At 44.4% G+C, this 27375-nt stretch overlaps 2 protein-coding genes and 2 non-coding genes across 6 annotated transcripts in view; 1 reads left to right on the top strand and 3 right to left on the bottom strand.

The window, feature by feature from the left end:
- Positions 1-2343: 2343 nt before the first annotated feature.
- On the bottom strand, positions 2344-2476 carry LOC133510300 (small nucleolar RNA SNORA14). The gene has a single exon (XR_009797581.1). It is a non-coding gene; the product is annotated as a small nucleolar RNA SNORA14 (small nucleolar RNA).
- Positions 2477-2728: 252 nt separating this feature from the next.
- Positions 2729-2864, bottom strand: LOC133510299 (small nucleolar RNA SNORA14). The gene has a single exon (XR_009797580.1). It is a non-coding gene; the product is annotated as a small nucleolar RNA SNORA14 (small nucleolar RNA).
- Positions 2865-4787: 1923 nt separating this feature from the next.
- Positions 4788-27375, bottom strand: part of arid4b (AT-rich interaction domain 4B) — a 64117-nt gene continuing 41529 nt past the window's right edge. Inside the window, exons 8-24 of one of the 3 annotated variants that reach the window (XM_061837943.1) lie at positions 24380-24521; positions 23212-23291; positions 21425-21501; positions 20788-20936; positions 20631-20703; positions 17370-17464; positions 17172-17269; positions 16849-17047; positions 16514-16752; positions 13147-13329; positions 12172-12256; positions 11885-12095; positions 10601-11809; positions 10365-10475; positions 10029-10253; positions 9178-9324; positions 4788-7818 (exon numbers count right to left, since the gene is read on the bottom strand). In XM_061837943.1, coding sequence (XP_061693927.1) covers positions 7658-7818; positions 9178-9324; positions 10029-10253; positions 10365-10475; positions 10601-11809; positions 11885-12095; positions 12172-12256; positions 13147-13329; positions 16514-16752; positions 16849-17047; positions 17172-17269; positions 17370-17464; positions 20631-20703; positions 20788-20936; positions 21425-21501; positions 23212-23291; positions 24380-24521 — 3484 coding nt within the window. In that variant the 3' untranslated portion in view covers positions 4788-7657. The remainder of the gene's footprint in view (positions 7819-9177; positions 9325-10028; positions 10254-10364; positions 10476-10600; positions 11810-11884; positions 12096-12171; positions 12257-13146; positions 13330-16513; positions 16753-16848; positions 17048-17171; positions 17270-17369; positions 17465-20630; positions 20704-20787; positions 20937-21424; positions 21502-23211; positions 23292-24379; positions 24522-27375) is intronic. The other 2 variants (XM_061837944.1, XM_061837945.1) reach the window with 2 other exon arrangements.
- On the top strand, positions 23340-26283 carry LOC133510182 (uncharacterized). Its single transcript, XM_061837947.1, has 2 exons — positions 23340-23489; positions 24815-26283. Exon 2 carries the CDS (start codon positions 25097-25099, stop codon positions 26234-26236), a length of 1140 nt encoding a protein of 379 aa, XP_061693931.1. The 5' UTR covers positions 23340-23489; positions 24815-25096; the 3' UTR covers positions 26237-26283.

The following is a 27375-nucleotide window of genomic DNA, read 5'->3' as shown; positions in this document are numbered from 1 at the left end:
TACAACTCCTTGAAGACAAAGTGGAAAAAAGGAAAATACTTCCCAGAAGAAATTTTTCAAACTAACGTTTATACTAAAAAAAAAAAAAAAAAAATCACATTTGTTTTTATACATTTCTAATTTGTCCTGATGAATTAAGGATTTTTATTAGCTGCATGCAATCATCAAAATAAAACAATCCTGAAATTATATCTTCAGTGTGGCGACTTTTTGCAACTTTTGAATTGACCTACTGAAGTAACTTCCCACAGTATTTTAATGATGCAATTGTGTTCCAATTTTCAATGGAAAGTGACACTCTGTCAAAATGCCCCCCCCCCCCCCAATTTACAGTGGAAGGCCTATTCCATGTATTCAGTAGGTGCCAGCCAGACGTCCTTCACTTTTTATCCAGCCAACAGTCTACAGAATAAATGGCCAAAATTTACATAGGAAGTAAACTGTGCGGAGTAAAGTGTTCCAGTCAGGTTGCCAGCAGATTCCGTTCTAATTGGAACTCTACAGTCCAGTCACCTCTGGGGTGCACGTGCGTGCATGCAGATGACTGTGCAGGACATTATGTATGCATGAGCCCATGGAAAGTGGAACATCCTGCATTGACTTTTCACTCTCCTCAGTGTAGAAAACAGGTTTACCCTTCACTCCCGTTTCCTGGCAACGTCAAGATAGAGCCGAGAGAAAAACAGCTGCAGACAAGAGGAAAATAATTACCGCTCTATTCGGAGACGCTCGGCGGACATGCTCTCTTTCCACCCAAAACACAATGACCTTGTTCACCCATCTCAATGAAACACACTGCATCTACAGAAGTGGGTCCGATTAGATGACCAACTTTAGCTTCTCCCTGATCCAGCATTCTGGTGTCCAAATCCCCAGGAACATTTCCGCTCAAGTAAAATGGCTCTCCTGTTACACAGAGAAACGGCAGCAACTCTACTATGCGTGGCTACTGCCATCTATAGGTTTAAAAAAAAAAAAAAAAAAAAAAGCCATCCATTTTCTATTCCACTTGCTAGTCACCAGTGAACTTGAGTCTACCCCATCTGAATACAGACTAACATCTTGGATTTGTTGCCAATCACAAGGCACATAAAAAAATACAATTAAATAAACACTAACATTCCCGTTCGGCAATTTATAATCTTCAATGCTCCAGAGGAGCATGTTTTGGAAAATGGGAGGATGCCTGAGTGCCAGGAGAAACATATGAGGTGAAACAAAAAGTGTAAACATATTGTACATTTAATATTGAAAAATCTACAGAAAATGACACTATACACTTCAAAAAGACCAACTCCAGAGCTGATCCACTTGTACAAATGACTTCTGCCACTAATGGAAGCATCTGGTGAAGTCCTTGAGTGGCAAAACACAAAACAAGTTCCCCTTTGTCAGGAAATAGTCACAAGTCATATAGCCCAAGATCTGAGGAATAAATAGTGTAGTTGAAAGCTGCAATCCAAGAAGCGCCAGGCGTGTTGTCCTCCAAAGAGCAAGATGAACAGGGTGTTAGAGGTGATTACTGTAAAAGTGCTCAATTATCATCTGACTTTCAGGCACAAAATCTCGTTGGATCACTCACCCCCTTCTCGTCAACAAATGCCATCAGCATGACCTTGACCTTTGATTTGGACAATTTTTACCCACTCTTCTCCAGCAAGTTTTGAGGAGAAAAAAAAAGCAAGACTCATTTTAGTCATCCCACAAGCTTGAGCACCATCGAGACGACCACCTTCCGCTCACCCAATGCCGTCACCAAGATGTTCCTCCCCCGTTCAGGCTGGTTACCTCTGCACAGTCAATCTGCACTCACTACACACCACCTGGTTCAATGCTCTCATCTGTCTTCCAACTGGCGGGGAGCAGGGCAGGGCAGGGTTATCCATCTCATGGTTTCCGTAGGCCTCACGAACAAGCCATGCCACCCCCCCCAAAAAAAAATTGAAAGTGATTCTTTGCATCATGTTTGTACCACCTCCTGAAAAAGAAGGGCAGAATCAAAGCGTGACAGGTGTGTGCATAACAAATATCTGAAAAGTTCTCTTTATAGACGCACCAATATTTAAGATTATATGTTTCTAAAAACATTGAAATCAATTGTAAGAACAGAACTTTTTCCAGGCAACAACAGAGGATATCACATATGTACTGAATACAGCATGGCATCTGTGATGGGACTTGATATTTGACCTGGAGTCCTACCTACCACAAGTTGCGCAACTTACCAGTGTCTGCCCTTCTTTGGTGTCTTCTCTTTGCAAACGGTAAACGTCATCCACAGACTGTAGAGAATCAAGACATCATAATCCTTATTCAAACCTACAATCAGATTTGTTGCATACAAACTTGTCTTAGAGGTGAAATAACCAAGAGCATCACAAGCGGCTCTCAGTTTTGGATGTTCAAAGATTGCTCTTGCACCCTTTCCTGTCCCAGAGGCCACACATTGCAACTGAGTGGTTTATTAAAGATGCCGGGAGAAACAAAAACATCACACTGCAACGTTTACGAGACACTCACCTGGTCCGTCCTAGGATGGTGGGTGGGGAATGTGGCGGTGGAGGTCTGCTTGAACATGAGAAAAAGTTGCTGCGGACACAACAGTCAGCGCGCAGGTCTTCTTTACCTGTTACATGTGAGAAACACTTGCATAAGAGACAGCTATGCAATTTCTGTCATGCTATCATGTTGATTTGAGCTGTCTCATTAGAATGCATGCAAACAAACAAATTGTGTCTTAGAGGTGAAATAACCAAGAGCAACAGATGTCTGGCTCTCAGTTTTGGATGTTCTAAGATTGCTCTTGCATCTTTTCTTGTCCCAGACACCACACATGGCAACTGGGGGGTTTATTAAAGATGCCAGGAAACATAAAACACACAAAAAAAAAAACCATGATAACACTCACCTGGTCCGTTCTACATTGGTAGGTGGGAGACGTGGAGGTGGATGTCTGCTTGAACCTGACAAAATAGACACAGCGTCTGTGTTCAGGCTGTTTAACCTCATACATTGGACAACCGTTCCCTTCCGATCAAATGACCTCTGTCATGATCGATAATGGCCATGATCATTATGTACCGGGATGTTTGATTGCCAGAGAGCTATTGCACCTCTGAGAATTGTATCGTGCAAGTATGAGGTTATGCAGTTTCACGCTACAAACAAGAAACTCACCCGTAACGCTATAAAGAAAAGATATTTGCAAAGGTAGAATATTACCCGGTGTTACATTTTTATTGTTATAAGTTAAACGACGCGTGTAGCCACGGGCGTGTCTTCCGTTAAAATAAATGACCGACCGAAAACGAACCAAATCGCGATGCCGGCTACGATGCGAGAATTGACGAGCCGGCAGACCAATTGAACAAAATGTAAGATAACACAGCGAGTGTTCAGCTCCATATTCAAAGCAGCAGTAGGAGTAGTAGTAGTAGTAGTAGTAGTAGTAGTAGTAGTAGTAGTAGGCGTTAGTGAGCCACGTGTAAAGACACGTGCTAAAGCTGGTTTCAACTCGAACTTGCCAAATTAAGATATCACGGGGCTTGACTTAAAATTTGATTTTAAAAAGGTTTGACACAACATGTAAAGTAAGAGCGTCGTCTCACCGTTCTTCACAGCGCAAAAGATGCCCATTTTGAACGCACACTAGTCTGCCTCTTTACTACTTCAGCCACGCAGAAGGCTCACTAGGGGAAAAAACTTGCTTGCAAATTAAAGCAACCCTAAGCAAACGCTTCACGTTCAAAGTCACTGATTGGCTGGTGCTAGATCGTGGATCCGTAACTAGCATTTCATTGGATTAAATTAACATTGACACATTCAGAACCAATCAAAATCCAGTATACAAAGATTCTCGCTGAAAGGAATATCTGGACCTTCATTCAATTTAACATACTGTTCCGCATTGGTTCACTTGATGTCACATGGTTAAGGGACGCCATGTTGTCTCTTCTACCGGCAATGCCTTGTAGTATAAAATTGGACAGTTTTGTGTGTGTGTTTTTTTTAAGGGAGTGTACAAAATAGTTACATTTGACACTATGCATTGTAAGCCGTACAGATGTATCTATCTCGTGTGGCTGTGCGCCCCTTGTCCCTCAAATTTATTATCAGGCAAATCCTACATTATTGAAATAAACAAATCTAGCATCAATAATTTAGAGATGGTGCTCGCAAATGTACACCCCCCACCTTCTTCAGACAGCCTTCATAAAAAGAAAACCCCTTTAATAATAGGGACACACAAACACACACACACATATGTATATATATATATAGAGAGAGAGAGAGAGAGAGAGAGAGAGATGAGAGAGAGAGAGAGAGAGAGAGAGAGAGATGAGAGAGAGAGAGAGAGAAGAGAGAGAGAGAGAGAGAGATTTCTGTGGAAAATATGTCTTACAAAGTAAAATTTGTAAATACAGTACCTGTAGTCTATTGCATTGCTGTATATATCGAACTGGGTAACAATATGGCACCTTCACCCGTCACTGGCCAGACTTTCTTTTCTAGAGCTGTAACATTGCTATCACACTCTACCGTTGTCGAATATGAGATAAATTTTTTTTGTCTGGGGGAAAAAAAATTACAGAACTGAACAGAAGTTATTGAAGTTGTAAACTTTTGTGTTGACGCAGAGATTTGCAATTCACCCCTGGCTTGGCATTCACTAATTTCATATCTGATGTCATTTGGCCCCGAATATTAATCAGTATCTAATTAAAACAGAGAATACATTGGAAGCAAACAAACAAAAATGCATCAATGATACCAACAGTTAACTTGGATACTTCACAAACTATGGCATTTATTTCAAACAGAGGGTTTTGCTTTGCTTTTTTTTTTTTACAATAAATTACATAATGGCCGTCATTGGATGAGCCTAATAAATACTATTTTAACAAGCTCCTTTATCGTAGTATAGAACCATTTTCCATGTAGTTTGGAAAACTGGTAAATCTCATTTAAAACCACCATTCTTCTCTTACAAGCACAAGCTAATGAACTCAAATTGAATACAAAGTACGTGAAAAAAAGAAAAACGAAATATGAAGGGACAATTCAAATGAACAAGAGTCAGAAAAAAAATTGGCAAATTACAAAAAAAACATCTGTCACGAGAAAACCTACAGTGCTTTGAAAAAGTATTTGTACCACTTGAACTGTTTTTCATTTTTGCACCTTACAGCCACAAAGGTAAATGTTTTTGTGGTGTGTTGTGTTTGTACTACGTAGTTAAGTGAAAGAAAATTGAAACAATTGTGTTCAAAATGTTAAGCAAATAAAAACGTGTAAAATATGGTGAGCATTTATTTGTATTTACCCCCCGCATCACTACTTAGGTAGAGCCACTTTTCACAGCACTTGCAGCTGTTGGGGTATGGCTCAACCATCTTTGCACGGCTAGACCCTGAAATTGTTGCCCATTTTTGGCAAAATAGCTCAAAGTCAGCCAGATTGGCTGGAGAGCATTCATGAACAGAAATTTCCACGGGAGTGTCTTGCCACAGACACTCAATAGGATTTAGGTCTGGACTTTGACCGGGACATTTTAACACGATTCTTCCGCGATTTAACGCACTCCACTGTATCTCTGGCTTCAGGTTTCGGGCCATTGTCTTGCTGGAAGATGAATCCGCTTCTCATTCTGGAATCTTTTACAGCCTCCAGTCTTGTGCTTTATTTAGCGTCATCCAAGTTTCAATAAACTCTCACTAGCTCCCTTATCCATGGTGTATAAAATCATACCCACAGCATGATGGTGTCTTCAGGGTGATAAGTAGTGCGAGTTTTTGGGGATTTCTAAAGAGAGTCGACTGCTTTCGGGGGGTTCAGAGTACACGAGACTGGACACGATGTACACCCCACTTTTTAGATTAATACTCTGTGTTAGTCTATCACATTAAATCTCAACAAAATACATTCAGGTTTATGATTGAAAGGTCAGAGTATGTGAACATGTTCAAGGGGTACAACCTTTTTCAAGGCAGGTTTTGGGGAGAATGAAGAAGAACAAACATGCTGTGACTGTCATTATTTACACAAACTACAGTTAAAACCATAAAACTGTCTGTACATAAAAGTACATTATTAACAGTGCAAGATATTAAATAGCTTGACTCAAAACACCTCTCAATATACAAATCTATAACAAAAGCATACAATTACATACAGGTGCTAAACAAAATGTAACTTCAGGTTATCATTGAGTAGGGATCTATACAAAGGAAACACTGGAGAAAATGTATCCATATACATCACTGTATAATATAAATGCACATTTACAATATCTTTACCATTATCCTGGTCTTAGTACATGAAAAAACAATGTTTTTTTTTCCTTTTTGGTAAGGGTGAGTATGAGAAGGAGTGTGACAGTGGATATGATATAAGAATGATAGTCAAGGGGATGCTATGAAAATGTTATGAAAACAAAGCACATTGAAAATAAGAACTTCATGCTGTTTGGAACACTGTACACAGGGGATTCAGCTTCATTTAGGCTGTGAATACCTCTTATGGCTATTTTCAAGTCAATGATCCAGTTGGAGACATGCGTCAAGTCTTCAGTTGAGACAAAAAGACTGACAACTCATTAACAATGGAGACAGAAAGAAAAAAAAAGGCAAATGAAGTGAAGTCATGTAATCCATTGCGTTCATTATCATTGCACGGTTTATACCCAAGCTGGATAAGTATTCAGTAGTAGGTTACAGGTGATCCAGTATAGTTCTACATTTAAATATTACCATATTCTGATAAAAGCCATCACTATCCATCATTCAACTGTCTTTACGTACACAGACATTCACACACTCAGTCATTCACACCGCATTATTTAGTCTTTCGTGAGGAATAACATTTCAGGCAACCCTCTGATTTGAGGAGGAGGAGCAGGAAAAAGTTCTGTCCTTCCTCCAAGTGCCACATGGAAAAGGACTAAAAGGCACTACAGTATCATAACATAACCCATCCACTGTGGCTACCAGTGACCTTCCCAGACTCAATGCAAACATGTGCATGCCTGCGGAAGATACTGTATGAGCATTATCAAGTGAGTTGTAGCCCTAAGAAGGCCTTTTTTTATGATGGTGGTGGACAGGGAACGTGATTAAGTTCAACATTTAGTTTGCCCTTACTGCCAATGTGGCAATGTTCATATGAATTTCTCAATTAAAACAGTGAGCTCAGGCAGCAGGCGCCATGTTGAGCTAAGAGGAGAGAGCACAGGAGGGAGTCGAGTGGAAAACACCCCTTACCAATGCATTTATCAAATTCAAACACTTATTGCTTGCAAAAATGTTGCCTTAAAAATATTCAATTAGAATTAAGTAGAGCAAAAAAGACAATTGTGGATATTTGTAGGCAAATTCCACTTCCCTACGCTATCATCATAAAAGTGCACTTAAGTGCCATTAGCTTGCCAAGAAAACAGTTGTCATTACAAAATAGTGCTTGTTTCTTGTTTGTGTGTTTGTGTGCGTGTGTGTGTGTGTGTGCGTGTGTGTGTGTGCGTGTGTGTGTGTGATCTGGTGCTGTGCCCAAGTCGTTACAGTCTGCAGCTTGACTTGTTCATCCTGTGGAAAGGGAATGGGGGCAGTGGCCCCAGGGTGCTGGTTAAGTGCTTAGTGTGGGGACTCCTTGCTGCTACATCTTGTCACCTGCACTCTACTGATACCCCAGAGTTCTGTGAGGAGGAAGAGGAAGAGGAGGAGGATGAAGACACTGGTTGGTCAGCCAGCGTCAACATGACTGCTGCTGTCAGTGAGCTTGAGGACGGTGAAGAGGAGGATGATGAAGAGGACGCGGCCACAGTGCCTGCAGACCAAAAAGAGGGTTTTTATAAGGAGGAAAAATATTATGGAAAAGAGACTTTCAAATGCCTGTTACACAACTGGGCAGGAATCTCCGGATTGCCTACTTGCCACCCAATCGAATGTGGAATTAAACAACCGTGCCAGTATTTTGTGAAATAAACCTTGAAACTATAATTTTAAAATACAAAATGACAACATTTTTGAAGAAACAAAATAAATTATCAGTAGGTTAAATTCAGACAAGCACACACCAAAGCAATGAAAAAATGTATCTCCCCCCCCAAAAAAATCCCCCTCACCCCTGCATAGAATTTTGGGAATTTAACATAAATTAAGCAATCTGGAAGACTCTGAAGAGTACATTAAGGAAAAAAAATCAACATGTTTTCCTTTACACAGAAAAACATGTATTTACACTGCTGAAGTCCATATTCATGGAGAAATGTAGGATTAAAATTCATCCATCCATTTTCTGAATTGCTTATTCTCATGAGGCTCATGGGAGTGCTGGAGCCAATCACAATTGTCATTGGGGAGGTGGCAGTGTACACCCTGAGCTGGTTACCAGCCAATTGCAGGGCACATGGAGACAAACAACCATTCACACTCACAATCACACTTATGGGCCATTTAGAGTCTCCAATTAATGGATGTTTTTGGAAAGTGATTGTGATTGAATGGTTTCTTCTCACTTTGTGCCCGGAGAAAACCCACGCAGGCACGAGGAGAACATAAAAACTCCACACAGGCAGGGCCCAGATCGAACCCTGGTACTCAGAACTTTGAGGCCAACGCTTTACAGCTGCTTCACCGTGCCGCCGTAGCTTAAACATAAGAGTAGCAATTGAAGATGTCTGGCCCAGACATGGGTAGAGTAGCAAAATATTGTACTCAATTAAGAGTACTGCTACTTGACAATAATCTGAAAAGTCAAAAAGTCTTTCTCCAAAAATATTTACATAAGAGTAAAAAGTAGTGAAAAAATTACTCAAGTACTGCGGAAATACCACAAAGGAAAAAAAAAGTTAAATTTTACAGCTTGGCATTTTCTCAAATTCTAAGCGAGCTGAAATATTCACATTTGGGCAGACAGTGCCAGACTAAATAGTACAATAGAAGAAAGCAGTTGTTTTTGTTTGTCTAAATATAAACATGTATAGCGCTTAAATTAGATTGGCCAAACAGCACCCAATGCTAAAGTCAAAATAGTTGCTAAATACAGAATAATTGATAAATGAACCTAGCGAGCGACACTTAGACCATTGGAACACAGTAAAAGTACCATTACCGACAGAGAGGTCATTAAGGGTGGTAGGCATTAATTAAAAAAAAAAAAGCTGATCACCGGGGACTAACTCACTTTCCAGTTCCTTTTTCTTCATGCGCTTTCGCCGTCTGTCGATGGAGGCAACCTCAGACTTGAGGGAGAGATAGTGGTTCCTGATGTCCTGAAGCTTATCCTGAAGGAATGAGATCCTCTCCAGACTACTCATTTTCTCCAGGTCAGCTGTTGGTAATCATCATCAATTATAAAAGTCATTAGCCTACTATCCAGATAAATAAACAAAGCTAACAACCAGGGAAACGGGCCATGTCATCCATGCATTATCTGTAATAGCTATCTTCACCAAGGTCGCAGCCGTGCTGGAGTCTATCTAAGCTATCTTTGGGAGAGAGGCCAAGTACACGCTGAACTGGTCGCCAGCCAATCACAGGCCACATATAAACTAACAACCCCACACCAATGGGCAATTTGGAGCCTTCAATCAACCTTCCGTCCATCTCTGAGACAAATGTTCCAACCAGTTGTTCACCGTGCCGGCTCACAGTTCTGAGGATCGGGGTTAAAATCCTGGCCTCGGCTGTGTGGACTTTGGACGTTCTCCCTGGGCCTGCGTGGGTTTCCTCCTGGCAATCCGCTTTCCTTCCATATCACCCCAAAAAATGCATGGTAGGTTGGTTGAAGACTCTAAATTGCCCATAGGTGTGAATGTAAGTCCAATTGTTTATTTATTTGTGCCCTGCTATTGGCTGGCGACCAACTCAGGGTGTAAAACCCCTCTTGCCCAAAGATAGCTGGGATAGGCTTAAGCACGCCCGCCCCCCTTGCAAGGAGAAGAGGTACAGTAAATGGATTGATGGATGGATGTATAACAATGCAGTCAATGAGAGTTATCTGGCCTTCAGAATGTTTTAATCGGCCACACTTACACATCTGGAAGCTCCACTTGTAAACCCGCGGCGATCTTCCGTGATGTTCCCGGTGCTGCGAGTGCTCGGCGTCACCCTGCTTGTGGTACTTATGGCTTGAGGGGGGAGATCGGCCGCGACACTTGGGCGAAACTGCAACCTTGATGTCCGATGTGTCATTTTTGGTGGGGGCTGGTTTGGCACAGCCTTCCACAAAAGACTGGTCTTCACTGTCACTGCTGTTGGCTGAAGGACAAAAGAACAATATTAGTTCCCTCCATTACCCTGACATTATGGGTATATGTTAAGTACTGTACAGTACAGTGAAAGGGACTTCATTTGAGCTCATCTGTATACCTGTTTTCCGATTCTTTTTAGGAGGCACCCCAAGGCTCTTGCGGTTTGGCTTGTGTTTCTTTGATATTCCACATGTCTGTGATTCTTTCTGCCGTTTCTGACTCACAGATGCTGCGGTGACAAAGTGTATAAAAAATGAGGGCATGTGCAGGCTGAAGCGCTTGTACAGTACTTGAGCATTTACAACTGCATCAGCAAAAAGTAGGCTTTATATGAAGCACATTAGCAGTGTGTACCTTTGGACTTCTGCTCAATCTCATGCTGGCTGCTGCTGCTCATCTCCAGGCTGCAGTTGCTGCTGCTGTTGGACGAGAGCGGGGCATCAAAGACTTTTGGTGGGGAGCCTGGCCCTCCAACCTGAGGAAGGTCTGGCAGCTCCCCACCCAGACTATCCACTTCTACTGTGCTGCAGTCACTCTCGCTGCGCCGACATGCCACTTCCTCCTGCGCCAGCCCAGGCAGGACATTTGCAGAAGATGAAACTGGAAGGAGACCAGGGGGTGTGGGCGGCGCCAGTGGGGAAGGCTGCGGCGCTTGGCCGGAGTCTTCCAATGCACTGCCTCTACCTGAGGGGGACTCTGGTGTGGTGGGTGGTGTGTTGAGTACCGAGTTACTGCCACTGCTGGGGAACTCTTGCAGTTTGTTATGATCGATGTGCTCTTCCGAGGCATCGTCCTCAGGTCCTGCTTCCTGGTCGACGCTTGTATCTTCCAGGCTAGAGGGTGCAGGTGGAGGAGGAGAATTAGCAGCCTCTGTGTCTGAATCAGAAAACAACTCTTTAAGAGTCTTCTTTGGCCACTGCGCTTGAATGCTGGACCACACGTCTTTTTGGCCTTTAGCGCGCACAGCCGGTTTATCCTCTCCATTCCCAGACAGCTTGGCTCTCTTTTCAGGAATGTCCCAGAACCCTGCTTGTCTGCTGGATTTACTCTTGTCCTTTGTCCCATTGTACTTCTTGGACGGGGAACCTTTGGTTTTGGGGTGAGCTCGTTCACTGCACTCAGCCTGGGAACCAGAACCTGCTCCTCCCTCATCATCTGAACTGTTGCTAGAAGAGGCCCCTCTCTCTTCCATGGCACCAGCACTCCTCTCCTCCAGCTTCCTGGAAGTGCCTGCAGGCAACCAGTCTGAACTCCTTGTGGCCCTTTTAGCTTTGGACTGGTTTTTCAGAGTCCTATCTGCTCCCCCCTCAGATTTCCTCTTTCTGGTGCCTCCCTCCCCAATGAAATCCAGTTTACGCTTCCCCAATTCCCCACTGATTATCTCCTGGTTCTTCCCTGAGACTGCAAAAAGTTTGGATTCATTGGGTGGCGTACAACTTGTACTCCGTTCTGAGGATTTCTGAAGCTCGGATGAGCCCTTTAGATCTCTGCAAACGTTGTTGTCTTGTATATTACGCTCTCCATCACCCTCATGATCACTTTCTTCTGAGGACAATTCAGAGGCTGTGATAAACAAGAATGTCTGTGTTATTGTATGCAAGGGAGGCAGAAGATGTTTTGAATTGACAACAGTGCTACCTTGCAGACCATTGAGGATGGAAGTAATCTCTATCGACTTGGCTGGAGATTGCTGCTGAGTCCCTTGGTCCTTACCCTGATCCAGCTTGGAAAAGACATCCTGACTAAGGTCACACTTAGAGCGAGGGACACGATTATTGTTGAGTGGAGGACAGAGGACTTCTCTGTCACTGAGCCTCTCCAACCGGTCTCGCTCCCGCTCAGATTTGTTCTGTTGGAATTAAAAAAAAGTCAGCTTTCTACTTCATGTCATCAAGCCAAAATGTAAAAAAGCTATCCTGCCGTACCTTTATTTTTTTACGGTGCTTTATTTTTGGTACATTCTTATTGGCTGGGCGAACAATCTTGTCTGCTTTGATCCATTCATCATATCTAAACAGCAAGTACAAACAAAAAAGGAGAGTTTTCTTCGTCAATCAGATCCGAGAGAGGAGCTTTACAAAATATCACACCGCCACCCACCACGCAGCCACCTCCGCTGTCTGGCCTGAAACATTGCTGTGATACAATAAGGCTTGAGCACAAAGAAATACGTCCAATGGTGTTGAAGACAAAGCCTTACGATGAGGAGAGATACATATTTACACCAACCACCACAACCACCAGTACAGAGAGTGCTACTTGGGTCATATGACAAGAATGAAAAGTCTCACATCACACATACACAATGCGAAACAAAGCCCATTGTCGTTAGATTACCACAGGATCACAGTACAACAAAGAGACAATGAAATGTGTGTTTTTTTTTTTTTTTTTATTGCTAGTTGCCCGAAAGCTCTAGTTGACACTGCATTTACCCTACCCGACTAGGGAGGGGAAGGGGAGGGGGGAGGTCGAGGTGTGTGTAACAGCAACTTTGCCTGGCCTCTCTGAGGTAAGCCAAACTCAATATTGCAGGATCTACAGGAATTTGACAAAAACCACTGCATAGCCAATCCAAGCACGAAACAGATAGAAGTTCAGCATGTCCATTCTGACAGCAGGGGGGTGGACAGACAGGGGGTTCAATCACAACTGGTTAAGAGGCGCTGAGGAACGTTTCACATCAAACCCGTGCCCAATTCTGTTTCTACCACTAGAGGGCGCAGTGAGCTCTGACCAAGAGACTAGATCAGATGAAGCAGAATTGTGAGGAGTGGATTGTTCACTGCTGCAGGGATACCCATGAAGTGGTAATCCCACAGGCCAATTTAAAGGTTAATATGTGATTTTGTTTCAGGGTGAATATATACGTTAGGTGACTGCCCCAAGTCCTGTCTTACCTGATGTTCCAGCCACAGTAGTGCACCAGGTAGAGCACCTCTCCCCCCTCCACGTCTGCCTCTTTCACAGTGGCCTCGTACGTCTTCAGACTGCGGCCTCGCCCATACCTCACCTGCACCTTCATCCCCGGGGGGTAACACTCAAACTCTTCCCCTTCCTCCCCCTCCTGACTGTTGTCATCCCTGCAAGAAAAACAGTTCAGCACTTCCTGTCCCTAGTCTGCTCCAGAGAAAACCACAGAATCCCACGCACCCTCCCACTTTCCTGGATGCCATCGTCAAACCTTCTGTCACCATTCTATCCAATTAAGAGGTCTCAAAAACTTCCCATCCCTCATCCACTGTACTGTACATCAACTGACTGAATATGTGATAAGCCTTCCAGACAACAGCACTTGGTGTTGCAAAAATGATACTTCATTCATGAAAAATCCTGACTACTAACTCTCCAGCCCTGGATATAAACAGCACACTTGGGATTGGCATTCACACGCTGTAGAGCCACAGGGAGGCGCTAGTGAGAAACAGTAAAGAACCGTCAAAGCTAGAGGATCTACTGGCAGCAAAGGAGGAGTGCTGGTTAAGTGGCTATGACGCAGGGGACGCAGGGGCCACACGGCCTACGGGTTAGCACAGCACAGCAAAGCACGATTTGGCAGGCAGGACAGCAACCTGAAGCATAACTACAATATTCAATTTAGTTAGCTGCAATGAAAAGCAGCTCTGACAACTCTCCGGTCCTCAGAGTGAAAGTTGACTAGTAGAAGCTCATTTTCAGCATGGCACAATTACAAGTACTTAACTGTGCGGCAAATGGTACAACCAAAGAAGCTGCAAAGATTCTTTAAATACAAAACTAAATGGTATTTTAACCAGAAAAAAAAAAATACCACAACACACTTTCTAACATTTGATAGCAGCATTTGATCACCTGAATAAGTGATTGTTGGGTATTTTTCTCTACTTTGAAAATCAAATGGAAAAACTGCTCTGACACGAAGTCTGTCAAAACAATGTAAATGAAAAAAAAAGAAGCAGCATCTTGTTGCATTCACTTTCACGTGTGTGTGCACAATAATTGAAATGTAAAAACGGAATGAATCAATTAAACAGGCCTATCAAACAGGCGTCTTGTGGTCAGGAATCAGTCATATGAATTTATATGAATATGAATATTATATATTAAGACTAGGTTTTAGAATAGATTTTTCCTAAAACTTATATAATGTAGTTCAAAAAGTTCAACCTCGCCACTTTTCATTTTGGGAATATAATATAATATAATATAATATAATATAATATAATATAATATTATACAATATAATATAATATAGGTGGGGCGGCACGGCAGCTGGAAAGCATTGGCCTCACAGTTCTGAGGTCATGCATCTTTAAAAAGCAAAGCAAAACCGCCTGTGTGGAGTTTGCATGTTCTCCCCGTGCCTGTGTGGGTTTTCTCCGGGCACTCCGGTTTCCTCCCACGTCCCAAAAACATGCAACATTAATTGGACATTCTAAATTGCTCCTAGGTGTGATTGTGAGTGTGGTTGTTTGTCTCTATGTACCCTGCGATTGGCCGGCAAATACTTCAGGGTGTACCTCGCCTCCTGCCCATTGACAGCTGGGGTAGGCTCCAGCAGTCCCGTGACCCTTGTGAGGATAAATGGCTTAGAAAATGGATGAACGGATGGATGGATGGATAGATAATATAAGCGGCACGGTGATACAGCTGTAAAGCGCTGGCCTCACAGTTCTGAGGATTGGGGTTCAAATCCTGGCCCTGGCTGTGTGGAGTTTGCATGTTCTCCCCGCGCCTGCGTGGGTTGTCTTCGGGCACTCCGGTTTCCTCCCACATCCCAAAAACATGCAACATTAATTGGAGAATCTAAATTGACCCTAGGGCTGATTGTGAATGTAACTGTTGTCTGTCTCCATGTGCGCTGTGATTGGCTGGCAACCAATTCAGGGTGTTCCCTGCCTTCTGCCCGATGACAGCTTGGATTGGTTCCAGCACTCATGTGACCCTCGTGAGGATAAGTAGCTCAAATAATGGATGGATGGATAAGTGTGTCACAGTGGAGCAACTGGTTGGAAAGTTGACCTCACAGTTCTGAGGACCAGTGTTCAAATGTTCGACCTCTGCCTCCGTGGATTTTCTCCAGGCACTCTGTTTTCGTCCCGCATCCCAAAAACATGGATTCATTGGAGACTTTAAATTGCCCTTCAGTGTGATTGTGATTGCAACTGCTGTCTGACTATATGTGACGTGCGATTGGCTGGTGACCAGTTTAGGGTGTACCCTGACTCCTGCCCGAAGATATCTGGGATAGGCTTTGGGACTCAGGCGACTCTTGTGAGGATAAGCGGCTGAGAAAATGGATGGATGAATGATGGATGGATAATATAAGACTGTTGACCACCTCCCCTCCACACAAACACACACACACACACACACACACACACGCACACACACAAAGGATCACACAGTTCGCCATTAAAGGTGAAAAATAAGCACAATCGAGGATGATAAAATGTACAATGAAAACATCATGACATCTTATTTTTGAGTCGTAATGCACTGCAAAAAATGACTGAACCAGCAGTTTGTTAAAAATATGTTAGCAGAGGTTTGTGGCAATGTAACGTAATGCGCTGCAAAGCCACGACACAAGCGACTACGTATGAGGCGAACAGCCATGTCAGACCTCAAATGCAGTGCCTCATCTTAGAAACCTTTCAACAAAAGCCACCTAACAAACTCATTTCAATGACCTCGCAGTCTACAGCGACAGCGGCAACGAGCTCACCCACACACGTTCACACTGAACATTTAATAAAGCTGAATATGAGACAGAGAGAAGAACAGAGAAATGAGGATAACGAGCTTTGTCTATATCAGGGAAAGGGAAAGTCAAGAGGCTGACATTTGTCCAGGGCATGAGGCAAGAGATAGACAGTACAGTAAGAGAGCGATTAAGCACAGTGTGACACATGCCAGGTGAAAGGTACTAGCCAGGCTTTGCTGCTCAAAGATGCCTTTTCCAGCTGATGCAGACTAAGCCATGACTAATAATAAAGCACAGTGAGTAAGAGCTTAGCTAGACAAAAAGAGGGAAACATTCCTCTCACTACTGGTTTGCACGTCAAGGTTGATTGGGGATATACTGGGAATTAGGGGTATAAGAGGTCTGGATGAAGGCTTCCGGTTATGGCACCAAGGGAAAACACTAGTTGGTGATAGACTGCGGTCATTTTCAAAAGCACATTGCTAATATTTTGAAGGAATTGAACAGTGACACAATTCCACCCACTGTTTGTACTATTTTTAATACACCTGCTTGAGGAGTCATCCCTTCAAACCACCTACCCAGAGTTGTCCTTGCTCTCCCGGTCCTCGTCATGCTCCTGTTTAATGCTGAGGTGAAATGTTGAAGAGCCTTCATCTGCGTCTCCTGTTTTAGGGCTACTGTCTTCCTCATCCTCCGCCTCCTCCTCCTCCTCCTCCTCCTCCTCCTCATCCTTATTGTTGTTTCCATTACTGTCCTTTTCCTCAGCTTTTGAAGTTGTGCCATCACTTTTGTTTGGATCCAATTCAAGTTTCTCCTCCTGGGGGAGAGGAATGCCGTTAATATAAAAGCACTAGTCTTCGGAAATGTGACGTGTATGGATGCATTTGAAACACATTCCCAAGTGTGAATGCACCTTGCAGACTACAAATTGTTTGCTGATTGGGTCGCCGTTCCCATGGTCTTTCTCCTCCTCTTGGCTGGTAAATGTGGTGGTTGTGTTTCCTCCCTCACCGACACACATCACCTCTCCCTTGGGGGCCTGCTTCAAAGGGAGGTCCATCTTGAATGTGATGGCAGTGGAAGTGCAGTATTCTTCAAAGCCATATAAGTACCTGTATTAAAGCACAAGTGTCACATGTAAAGACGTTTGTTGCAAAACTGGTGAAAAACTATTTAGTGCATATAAGAAATGAGCAGTATTTGGCCTGCAGTCATGGATGCCGCACTTGTACATACTTGCGGTAAGCGCATTTGACGTTGTAGCCAGCAGCTGAATTGAGCACTGGGATTCCAAGGTTCTGGTAGATTTGCTTCCAAACGGCGCCACTTTCAATCTGTGTAAAATTAAAGCGTTCAGAGGGTATATCTGGATTTAGCCCACAAGAGAACATTTATCGAGATCCAACTACAATAAAAAGTCACTGTGGCCCTCACATTGTCAAAGCCTCCCAGTTTGTTGACTAGCCTATAGAGCTTGAACAGGTTGAGATTCCGGTAACCCAGAACTGGCCGCTTGTTGATGGGCGTTCCTGGGAGCAGATTTAAAGGACAGATCACATTGTGAAGGAACACTAGAGCAGTGGTTCTTAACTTTGTTGGAAGTACTAAACCCTGCAGGTTGCACACACTCATTCAAAGAATGCAAAGCAAAGCAAAAGTATTTGTATAGTGCATTAGATACACAAAGCATTTCAATGTGGTTTATTTGATTAAAAGCATTTAAATACATAAACAAAAAAAATTGAAAGAGTACAATTAAAACAGCTTTTATTGTTAGAAATATCACTAAAAAGTGGAAGTACTCTAGAACACATAAGAAAAAAGAAGAATTTTTAATCAATATTTGAAAATACTCACACTTTGGATTGATATCACCTCTGTTGGCAACTTATTCCAATTTTTTTGCAGTATAGTAGCGAAATGCTGATTCACCATGTTTGCTTTGGACTGCACTCCATTATTCGATCTGAGTCAGTCAATCTCAGAGCCCTATTGGGTTTGTATTCTATTAGCATTTCTTTCATGTATTCAGGACCTAAACCATTTTGTGATTTATAGACCAGTATCAGAACTTTGAAATCTATTCCAAAGATGACTGGAAGCAGTGTAAAGACTTTAGAACTGGAGTTATATGCTCTGACTGGTTTATTGTGGTCACAAACCGAACTGCAGCATTCTGAACGAGCTGCACCTGTTTAATACTCTTTTTGAGGAGCCCAGTCAGAAGATTATTACAATAGTCAAATCTACTTGAGATAAAAGCATGGATGAGCTTCTCCTGGTCTGCTTGACACATACAAGCCTTCACTCTAGATATGTTCTTCAGGTGGTGAAAGGCAGTTGTAGTTATTGATTTTATATGACTGTTGAAAATCTGGTCAGAATCTATCAGAACACCAAGATTTTGGACTTGGTCTTTGCTTTTTAAAGATAGTGACTCTACATATCTACAAACAACAATCATTTTTTCTTTCTTACCAAAAACATTTATCTCAGTTTTGTTGTGGTTTAGTTGAAGGAAATTTTGACTCATCTAGCTATTTATTGGCTTTAGACTGTGGCACAACATCTCAATGGAACTAAAGTCTTCTGGAGACACTTCTACATATAAATGTGTGCTATCTGCTTAGCTACGATGGTCAAAACTAAAGTTATGGAAAAAATGACCCAAGGGTAGCATATACAAGCTGAACAGGAGGGGTCCATGAATTGACCCATGAGGGATCCCATACGTCATTGCCATTTGAGACTGAGCACTTCTAATGGTTACAAAGTAGCTCCTTTCCTCGAGGTAGGACCTGAACCATCTAAGGAACGTTCCATTTAGTCCTACCCACATTTCCAACTTGTTTAGTGGTATCAAAAGCCGCACTGAAATCCAACAAGACCTAAGTTGACACCTTTCCTGAGTTAGTATTCAATCTTATTTCATTTAGCACTTTGATAAGAGCAGATCCTGTCCTGTGATAAGTTCATAAACCTGATTGAAATTTGTCAAAAAGTCCAGTTAGATTCAATAAATTGATGAGTTAATTAAAAATAACTTTTTCAACAATCTTGACTATGAAACGGAGATTAGAATCTTGCAAATACTTCATAATTGAAAAAATACAATTAAAAATTCAAAACAGGTGTATATTATACCAGTGCAAAAAAATAAAAAAATTGCATAGAAAACGACTGTATTCAATGAAAAAAAAAAAATCATGCATTTCACTCAAAAATTTACAGTAAGTGAATAGATAGCTGTTGACAATCTTTATAGCTTTTTGTGTTGTATTACAGAGATAAGTTCAGGAATGCTTGGCTTCACCTTGGCATGCCACGCCTGTATCATTTTCGCAACAAAGCCTGTTCCTTTTTTTGTTTTTATGTCTACCATCGTCAAAAATGTTTGATCACACAGATACAGTGTAGCAAACAGTTTAAGTATCTCTACAGCGGGGATCCCAGACGTTTTTACCACAGGATCTACTTTTCAAGAAGCCAGGCTCTCGTGATTTATCGACGTATCTGCCACACCAGTATCAAGCGACGAGATGGATGATAGGCTGACGTTTTTTTTTTTTTTTTTTTTGTCACACCGTCACACGATCGACCAAAACTGCCTTTATCAACACATTGAGCACCCCTAAGATTTATCATGAATGGAAACACAGAAACAGACTGTCTTGATCTACACTACTGTGACTGGCTGGCAACCAGTGCAGGTTGTACCCTGCCTTCTGCCTATGCCAGCTGTCAACGGGCAGGAGGCAGGGTACACCCTGAACTGTTTGCCAGTCAATCGCAGGGCTTGTTCTTCTTTCACTTTCGGCTTATCCCGTTATGGGTCGCCACAGCGTGTCATGTTTTTCCAACTAAGCCTATCTCGTGGATCTTCCTCTCTCACGCTCACTGTCCTCGTGTCGTCCCTCACAACATCCAGCAACCTTTTCTTTGGTCTTCCTCTCATTCTTTTGCCTGGCAGCTCCATCCTCAGCACCCTTCTACCAACATACTCGCTTCTGAACATGTCCAAACCATCTAAGTCTGCTCTCTCTAACCTTGTTTCCAAAACATCCAACTTTGGCTGTCCCCCTAATGAGCTAGTTTCTAATCCTATCCAACCTGTTCACACCAAGTAAGAACCTCAGCTTCTTCATTTCTGCTACCTCCAGTTCTGCTTCCCGTTGTTTCTTCAGTGCCACCGTCTCTAATCCGTACATCCAGCCAATCGTAGGGCACACCGAGACAAACAGCTGCGTTCATAATCACACCTAGAGGCAACTTAGAGTGTCCAATTAATGTTGCATGTTTTTGGGCTGTGGGAGGAAACCAAAGTGCCCAGAAAAAAACTCACGCAAGCACAGGGAGAAAATGCAAACTCCACACAGGGAGGGCTGGGATCGAACCCGGGTCCTCAGAACTGTGAGGCCCATGCTTTCCAGGTGCTCCACCGTGCTGCCACATATATATATATATATATATATATATATATATATATATACACACACACACACACACACACACACACACACACACACACACACACACACACACACACACACGTAGAAGTGTTTCATATTCTAATCAAAAAGAGTGTTTCAACATGTGACAATGAATCAGGGGTTCTAGGAACACAAATAAGTTAATATAAATTTGTGCTATTTTGAATGTCCCTGGCCTTGTTACATTCTTTTAATATGAGCTTACTTCTGTCTTCCATAAACTTGTAGAGCTGCTGAAGAAAGTTCTCCCTCTCTTCGGGATAGGGTTCCACTTCCTCCTAAAGCCAGGAGACCAGACTGTTTGAGACTGATTTCACTTAAAGTCTGTGAAGAAACAAGTATGACCGTGACTCAGGTTTTACCTCTTCTTCTTCCCCACTGGCATCTTCTTCTTGTTCCTCCTCTTCATCATCATCCTCCACCTCACTGCCTGAGCTTTCCTCTTTCACTTCAGTCTTCCAGGTGCCAGGGATGACTAACTGCTGCTGGAACTCCAAGGCTGCATCCAGCGCTGTTCAACACACACATGAATTCGTGGATTGTTCTTTTTATCAGCAAATGAAATGTGAACAAAATGAAGCATTTTCTCAGCCTCAATTTTACTTTATTTCACTAGTGTTGTGGCTTATTAAACCACAAAAAGTGCAGCATTAATAAAGTCATCAATTTGCATCGTGGAATAATTCTGCCACAGGTCACAAGTGGCATTAAGCAGCATCAAACAACATTGGCTGATGCTCGTTTTACACTTTTATAAAGTAAAGCGATACCACAGATGTGATGCAACTACCAGGACACAAACTTACTCTATAATATATAGGCCCCACAGCATCAGAAATAATGGTGATAATGAAAAATCTTGGGAGCATTGAAAAAAAAACACACTTAATCTACAACCCACACTGAACATCTGCTGCTAATGTGCAAAAACACATCACCACACCAAAGTTTTTGACTTACGACCTCCTCTTGAGTATAGTACACCGAAATTAAACTCACCTGGCTTCAGCGCTGCATCTGCCTTCGGGGGACAATTTGTGTCGATTTCTCGAACATCCTTCCGTAGCACCATATAACTGCAAAAAAGTGATGCTGATTAGCAGATGCATGACTGAGACCAGCAACTAAAAATCTAAGATGCTTTGCACAAGAAGAACAGTGATACACTACATATAAAAAATTTACAGCTTGTTAAAACACAAAGAAGATCATGCTATTGCAATTGGCCAAGTCAATGGCTTTTTTGTCAACTTAACTAGCACAGTAAATTAGCCTGCCAAACAAAGGGAATAAGGCTTACTTCCACAGTTGTGAAGGTGTTGTGACAAACTTAGAATAACCACTCTGTGACCCTCCCCATCTGCGCTCTGCTTGTGTGACCTGGCTTTCCCTACAAACACCTTCAAAAGCGTTTGTTTCAGAAAGGTATGTTTATCGACAACGGTCACAAACTCTCAAAGGAAGTAGTTTCACACATTGACCAATGAGCTGCATTGATGGGGTCATCAGGATTATGCATGTAAACTGTCATCAGCAAACAGTGCATACAGACGACACTCAGTTAGCACCACTCTCAAACAATAGATAAGAAGGGGCTTGTGTATATGATTACGCAGTTAAAAAAAAAAGTTGAAATATTGGGTGAATCGGTGGATTCTTACTCTTATCAACTGCATCTTATGATAGTAGTTTCTTATAAAGGAAGTGTGGGGTGCATCAACAGGTGCCAATGTTTTGCTTGGTTTAACAAATGGTTCTCTGCACACCAAAACAAACAAACAACGAGGAACAAAAAACCTGAGCAAATCAAGATGTCATCATGACAAAACAAAGACATGTGCCTGACAGCTCAAAAGCTGTGCTCAATGGTAATAAGGAGCATAACATTCATGATCACCTCTTTTATGTTGTTCTTCCTTCCACATTAAAGTAGGCAGATTTGAAGGATACAACCCTTGAAGATCTCATTAATACAGAGATACACTTTCTGTCAACTGACACTATTATTTCTGGAATCCAGCACTTGATACACTGCACTGATTTCACGGGGTAAAATCTAATAGTGAGAGTAAGTACAACAGCTACTGTGTGTGCAGGGTAATAATACCTGACAAGAATAAAAACGGCATTTCATCTGTGATTTATCTTCCCTCTAATCGGCTCTACCCTTCACCTGACTATTAACCGCAAGACACGCGATAAGAGGTCTTTTCACATTTTCTGTGCTATAATTATTTGCTGATAAATTACACAGTAGGTGTATTGTGGGTTACTGATGTAAACCCTGAGATAAGGAGACCTGCCTGCTTTCTGAACAATGGAATTCAAGTTAAGTCGCGGTGAGCAAACACCAGAGTGTAAACCCTAACCCATTTTTGTAAGATTCAAGAATATTACCCAGGGGCATCTTAATTCATTTTCCAGAGTAGACACAAACTCGTCAACAAGACAGTAATTGCATCTGCCACCACATCTAAACACATTGAGTATACGACAAAGTAGCCAGGCTATTCTCAAAGCTATTCGCATAATATACTCAGAGTAATGATTGGAGAGTTTGTTTGTCCTCAAGCTGCTCCCAAAGATCTATTTGCCTGGTGCTCAAAGCAGTGCATTTGCTGAAGCATGCACACTCCATTAATATAAGAGGGAGGATTTAATCAGCATCAAAAAAATTAATTATCAATATTCATGTTGGATTCAAATGAGCCAAACATATCACTACAGCATTAAAATATTCTACTACTCAAATAATCACTATAACATCATCAATAATTCAGACTCACAATTTTCCGTCTTTGAAAGAGCGGACGAATAAGCTTTCCTTCTTTATTGTGATGTCATCGTGGCAGTCGGGGGAGGTGACCTGAGTATGCAGAAACAAGAGACAATCCAGAGTTCAGATGAGCGAGCAGACAGTGTATGACACTCCGTGTGTATGTGCGTGTGGTTGGACTAGAGATAAAGAAGTGAAAGAACCTGGGGTCGCCACAGTATAATGAAGAGGTGTGTGTAGGTCATGCTGAAGGATTCCAAAATTATGCTGTCTATGAGACCAAAACAGGTAAGCGATCCAGATGCAGAGTGTGGTAAAAATGTTATGTGCCGCTCGCAGCATGTGGCAGTGGGAGTTGTTCCACCGTAAGAGTCGAACTCAAGGGAGGCTGCACTGCTTTTATGGAGATATGATTTCTGAGTCATTTGTGCCTGCATGCTGCTGCTCCCACCATTCACAACAACATCACACAGAGATACAGAGTAGCATAATATTTGTTTTTTAATAAAATATTTATCAGGTTAGTGTCTCTTTTTCTTCACTGTGTTACATAGCCAGCGTGCAAATGCACATCACATCGCTCTTATGTTTCCTTATTACACATTATTTACCTCCTGTTGTAAATACCATTTACCAGTGTACTTTCGCCACAGGTCCTGTATGGTTACTTGGATTATGAGAACAAAGTACAGTATACTTCCCTAGGCTGTCACAAGGAGGCAGCACAGAGCTCAGTACCAGCAGCAAACACAATAGGCGGGGCTCTGCTGACAACAGTTAAAGGGGCAGCTTTTGCTAGACTCTCCCATTCTCTCACTTCAACTTGGAACCCTTCCATAAAGAAAGAAGGCCTGTCACCAATTCACTGTTCGCTAAAACTAACCAAAAGTTAAATGTAAGAGCAAAGGAAATGTTGGTAACAACAGAATTCCATCACTTGTGCTGTAGTATTTTTGCATAAAAGTAAAAAAATGCAGGACTAACAAAGTTGATTTTCTTTTTGGGAGGAAACTACATATACTGCAACTTCAAAGTGCAAAAGATGGCCTTGATTTGGGATAGCATAAAAATAAAATCATATGTGGCATGCTTTCAAGGCAAAAAAATTAATTGGCCTGATGAAAGATTGTCCAGTGATAGAGCAGAAGACAGCTAAGAGAGAGGCAGTATGAGCTCACCAATGCAGGATACCACGTGGTTTTCTTTTTATCCCCCATGGCCACTCCTTCCACACAGACCACTTTACCAAACAGATCTTCATTCTGTCGTTGATCACTCTCCTCTTCTTCACTAGAGGATGAAGAAGAGTCTTCCTCTTGGCTGTGGGACAAAAAGAAGCTACGTAAATGGGCTATACAATTTTTTTTAAGTATAGGGTAGATGTGTGCATATACAATGATTTTCATTAAGTTTTAGAGTTATACAGAAGAAATGTTTTGTTTTACAAATTCCAGCGATGTGTCATGATCCTGCCGCTCCAGCACAAGCTGTGCGGGTGCGCTAATTGGGAGGCACACACCTGTGCCTCATGCGGGCTGATCATCCCCCGTATATTTAGGACCCAGTGACAACTGGTCAGCCGCCAGTTCGTTGAGCTTTATGTCCCGTTCCAGCACTCTCGTATTCCTGACTGAACCTGTGTGTACCGACCTCCGTCCGTTCTCCGACCAACCTCGTAAGCCTGATTCCTTGACACTTCTGCCTGCGTTGATTGTTTCCCCGTGTACCGACTACTGCCTGCCCACTCATCTGCTCTCTTCGCCCGACGCCCCAACAACCGCTGCTGCACCGGACTGCCTGCTCGATCCCCGACGTCGGCATACAATAAACTTGTCTCTTCTTGAACTACCTTGCGTCTTCCGAGTTCCTGCATTTGGGTCCTACCTCTCGTTCCGATGGGACGTGACAGAACGAACTGGCCCTCACAGGACCCAGCAGGAAAGACCCGGCGTCGCCGGGACCGACGCAAAGTAGACCGTCTGTCGGAGGACCAAGCCTGCCCAATCCAGGTAGGCTCCCTGATGTCCTCCACTTCCGTGTCTTACGCTCCGCCAGCGAGGTATGAATACGTCCCGAACACGACCCGCCCGGCTCCTCATATTCTTCTGGACTCTGACTTTTCGGAATATGAGGAGGACCGTGATTTGTATGCCCGGCTGCCTGAGTACGACTCCGACGACTTTGATTTTGAGTCTCTTTGCCCGGCTTTTGATCCCAGTCAGTTTGCCCCGTCTTCCCGCGTTTCCAGCACCCGAGCGACTTCGCCCGCTAGATCCAAGTGCACCTATCGGTACGAGGGAACCCGCTTGGCCATCTACCCGGGACCTCCGCGTGGCGGCCAGAGGAGACGCCCCGGCCGGGCGCTCCCTGGTGTCTCTCGCTGCGCGGCAACGAAGACACCGTCCTCCCACTCTTCGCCGGCAACTGTGAGACCGGCAGACCCGCAGCTGGTGGCGAGGCTTCCAGCCCAGAGGGAGGAGGTGCCGCCAAATCACGAGGCGTTCCGCCGCGAACTGCGGGCGGAGATTGAGCGGCAGAGCGCAGAATTGGCGGCTCTCACGGTCCAGGTCCGGCAAAGATTGGCGAACCAGCCGAGCTACGCTGACGTCGCAACGGCGACGGACTCGCTGCCAACTCAGGTTCACGTTGCCGTGGAAACCGATCCGCCCCCTTGCCAAGTGCACGCCACAGTGGGAACGGACTCGTCATCTCAAGTGAACGCTGCAGTGGGAACGGACTCGCCACTTCAAGTGCACATCGGAGTTTTGGCTGTTCCGAGCAGAGTTCACGCGGCAGTCGGAACTGACCCGCTCCCGAGACACGCCCACGTGTCAGTTTCGACCGACTCTCCGCCTACTCAGGTTCACGTTGCCTTGGAAACGGATTCGCCACCGCGCCACGCCCACGTTGCCGTTTCAACAGATGCAGTGCAAGCTCACGTGGCAGTGGGGACCGACCCGACGCCGCCTCACGTTGCTGTCCAGGAGGTGGCGACGTCTCCACAGCCGCTTCTCGTCCGTGCTCTGGAGTGGTAGTGGCGACCGGTCCGCGGACACTCCCTGTTCCTGCTCTGTCGGCGACCGGCCCGTGGCCGCTACCCGTTCCTGCACGTTCCTGTCCAGGAGGTGGCGACAGTTCCCCAGCCGCCTCACGCTCCCGTCCAGGAGGAGGTGGAGTTGGTGATGCTGCTGCCGCCTTCTCACGTTGCTGACCAGGAGGGGGCGGTACTGGCGCCGCCTTCTCACGTTGCTGACCAGGAGGGGGCGGCGATGGCGCCGCCTTCTCACGTTGCTGACCAGGAGGGGGCGGCGATGGCGCCGTCTTCTCACGTTCCTGTCCAGGAGGGGGCGGCGATGGCGCCGCCTTCTCAAGTTGCTGACCAGGAGGGGGCGGCGATGGCGCCGCCTTCTCAAGTTGCTGACCAGGAGGGGGCGGCGATGGCGCCGCCTTCTCACGTTGCTGACCAGGAGGGGGCGGCGATGGCGCCGCCTTCTCACGTTGCTGACCAGGAGGGGGCGGCGATGGCGCCGCCTTCTCACGTTGCTGACCAGGAGGGGGCGGCGATGGCGCCGCCTTCTCACGTTGCTGACCAGGAGGGGGCGGCGATGGCGCCGCCTTCTCACGTTGCTGACCAGGAGGGGGCGGCGATGGCGCCGCCTTCTCACGTTGCTGACCAGGAGGGGGCGGCGATGGCGCCGCCTTCTCACGTTGCTGACCAGGAGGGGGCGGCGATGGCGCCGCCTTCTCACGTTGCTGACCAGGAGGGGGCGGCGATGGCGCCGCCTTCTCAAGTTGCTGACCAGGAGGGGGCGGCGATGGCGCCGCCTTCTCACGTTGCTGACCAGGAGGGGGGGCGATGGCGCCGCCTTCTCACGTTGCTGACCAGGAGGGGGCGGCGATGGCGCCGCCTTCTCACGTGCTGACCAGGAGGGGGGCGATGGCGCCGCCTTCTCACGTGCTGACCAGGAGGGGGCGGCGATGGCGCCGCCTTCTCACGTTGCTGACCAGGAGGGGGCGGCGATGGCGCCGCCTTCTCACGTTGCTGACCAGGAGGGGGCGGCGATGGCGCCGCCTTCTCACGTTGCTGACCAGGAGGGGGCGGCGATGGCGCCGCCTTCTCAAGTTGCTGACCAGGAGGGGGCGGCGATGGCGCCGCCTTCTCAAGTTGCTGACC

The sequence above is a fragment of the Syngnathoides biaculeatus genome, chromosome 12 (assembly GCF_019802595.1).
Source record: "Syngnathoides biaculeatus isolate LvHL_M chromosome 12, ASM1980259v1, whole genome shotgun sequence".
NCBI lineage: Eukaryota > Metazoa > Chordata > Actinopteri > Syngnathiformes > Syngnathidae > Syngnathoides > Syngnathoides biaculeatus.
The sequence above is the reverse complement of the archived record's forward strand: the minus strand, read 5'-3'. Positions and strand labels throughout refer to the sequence as shown.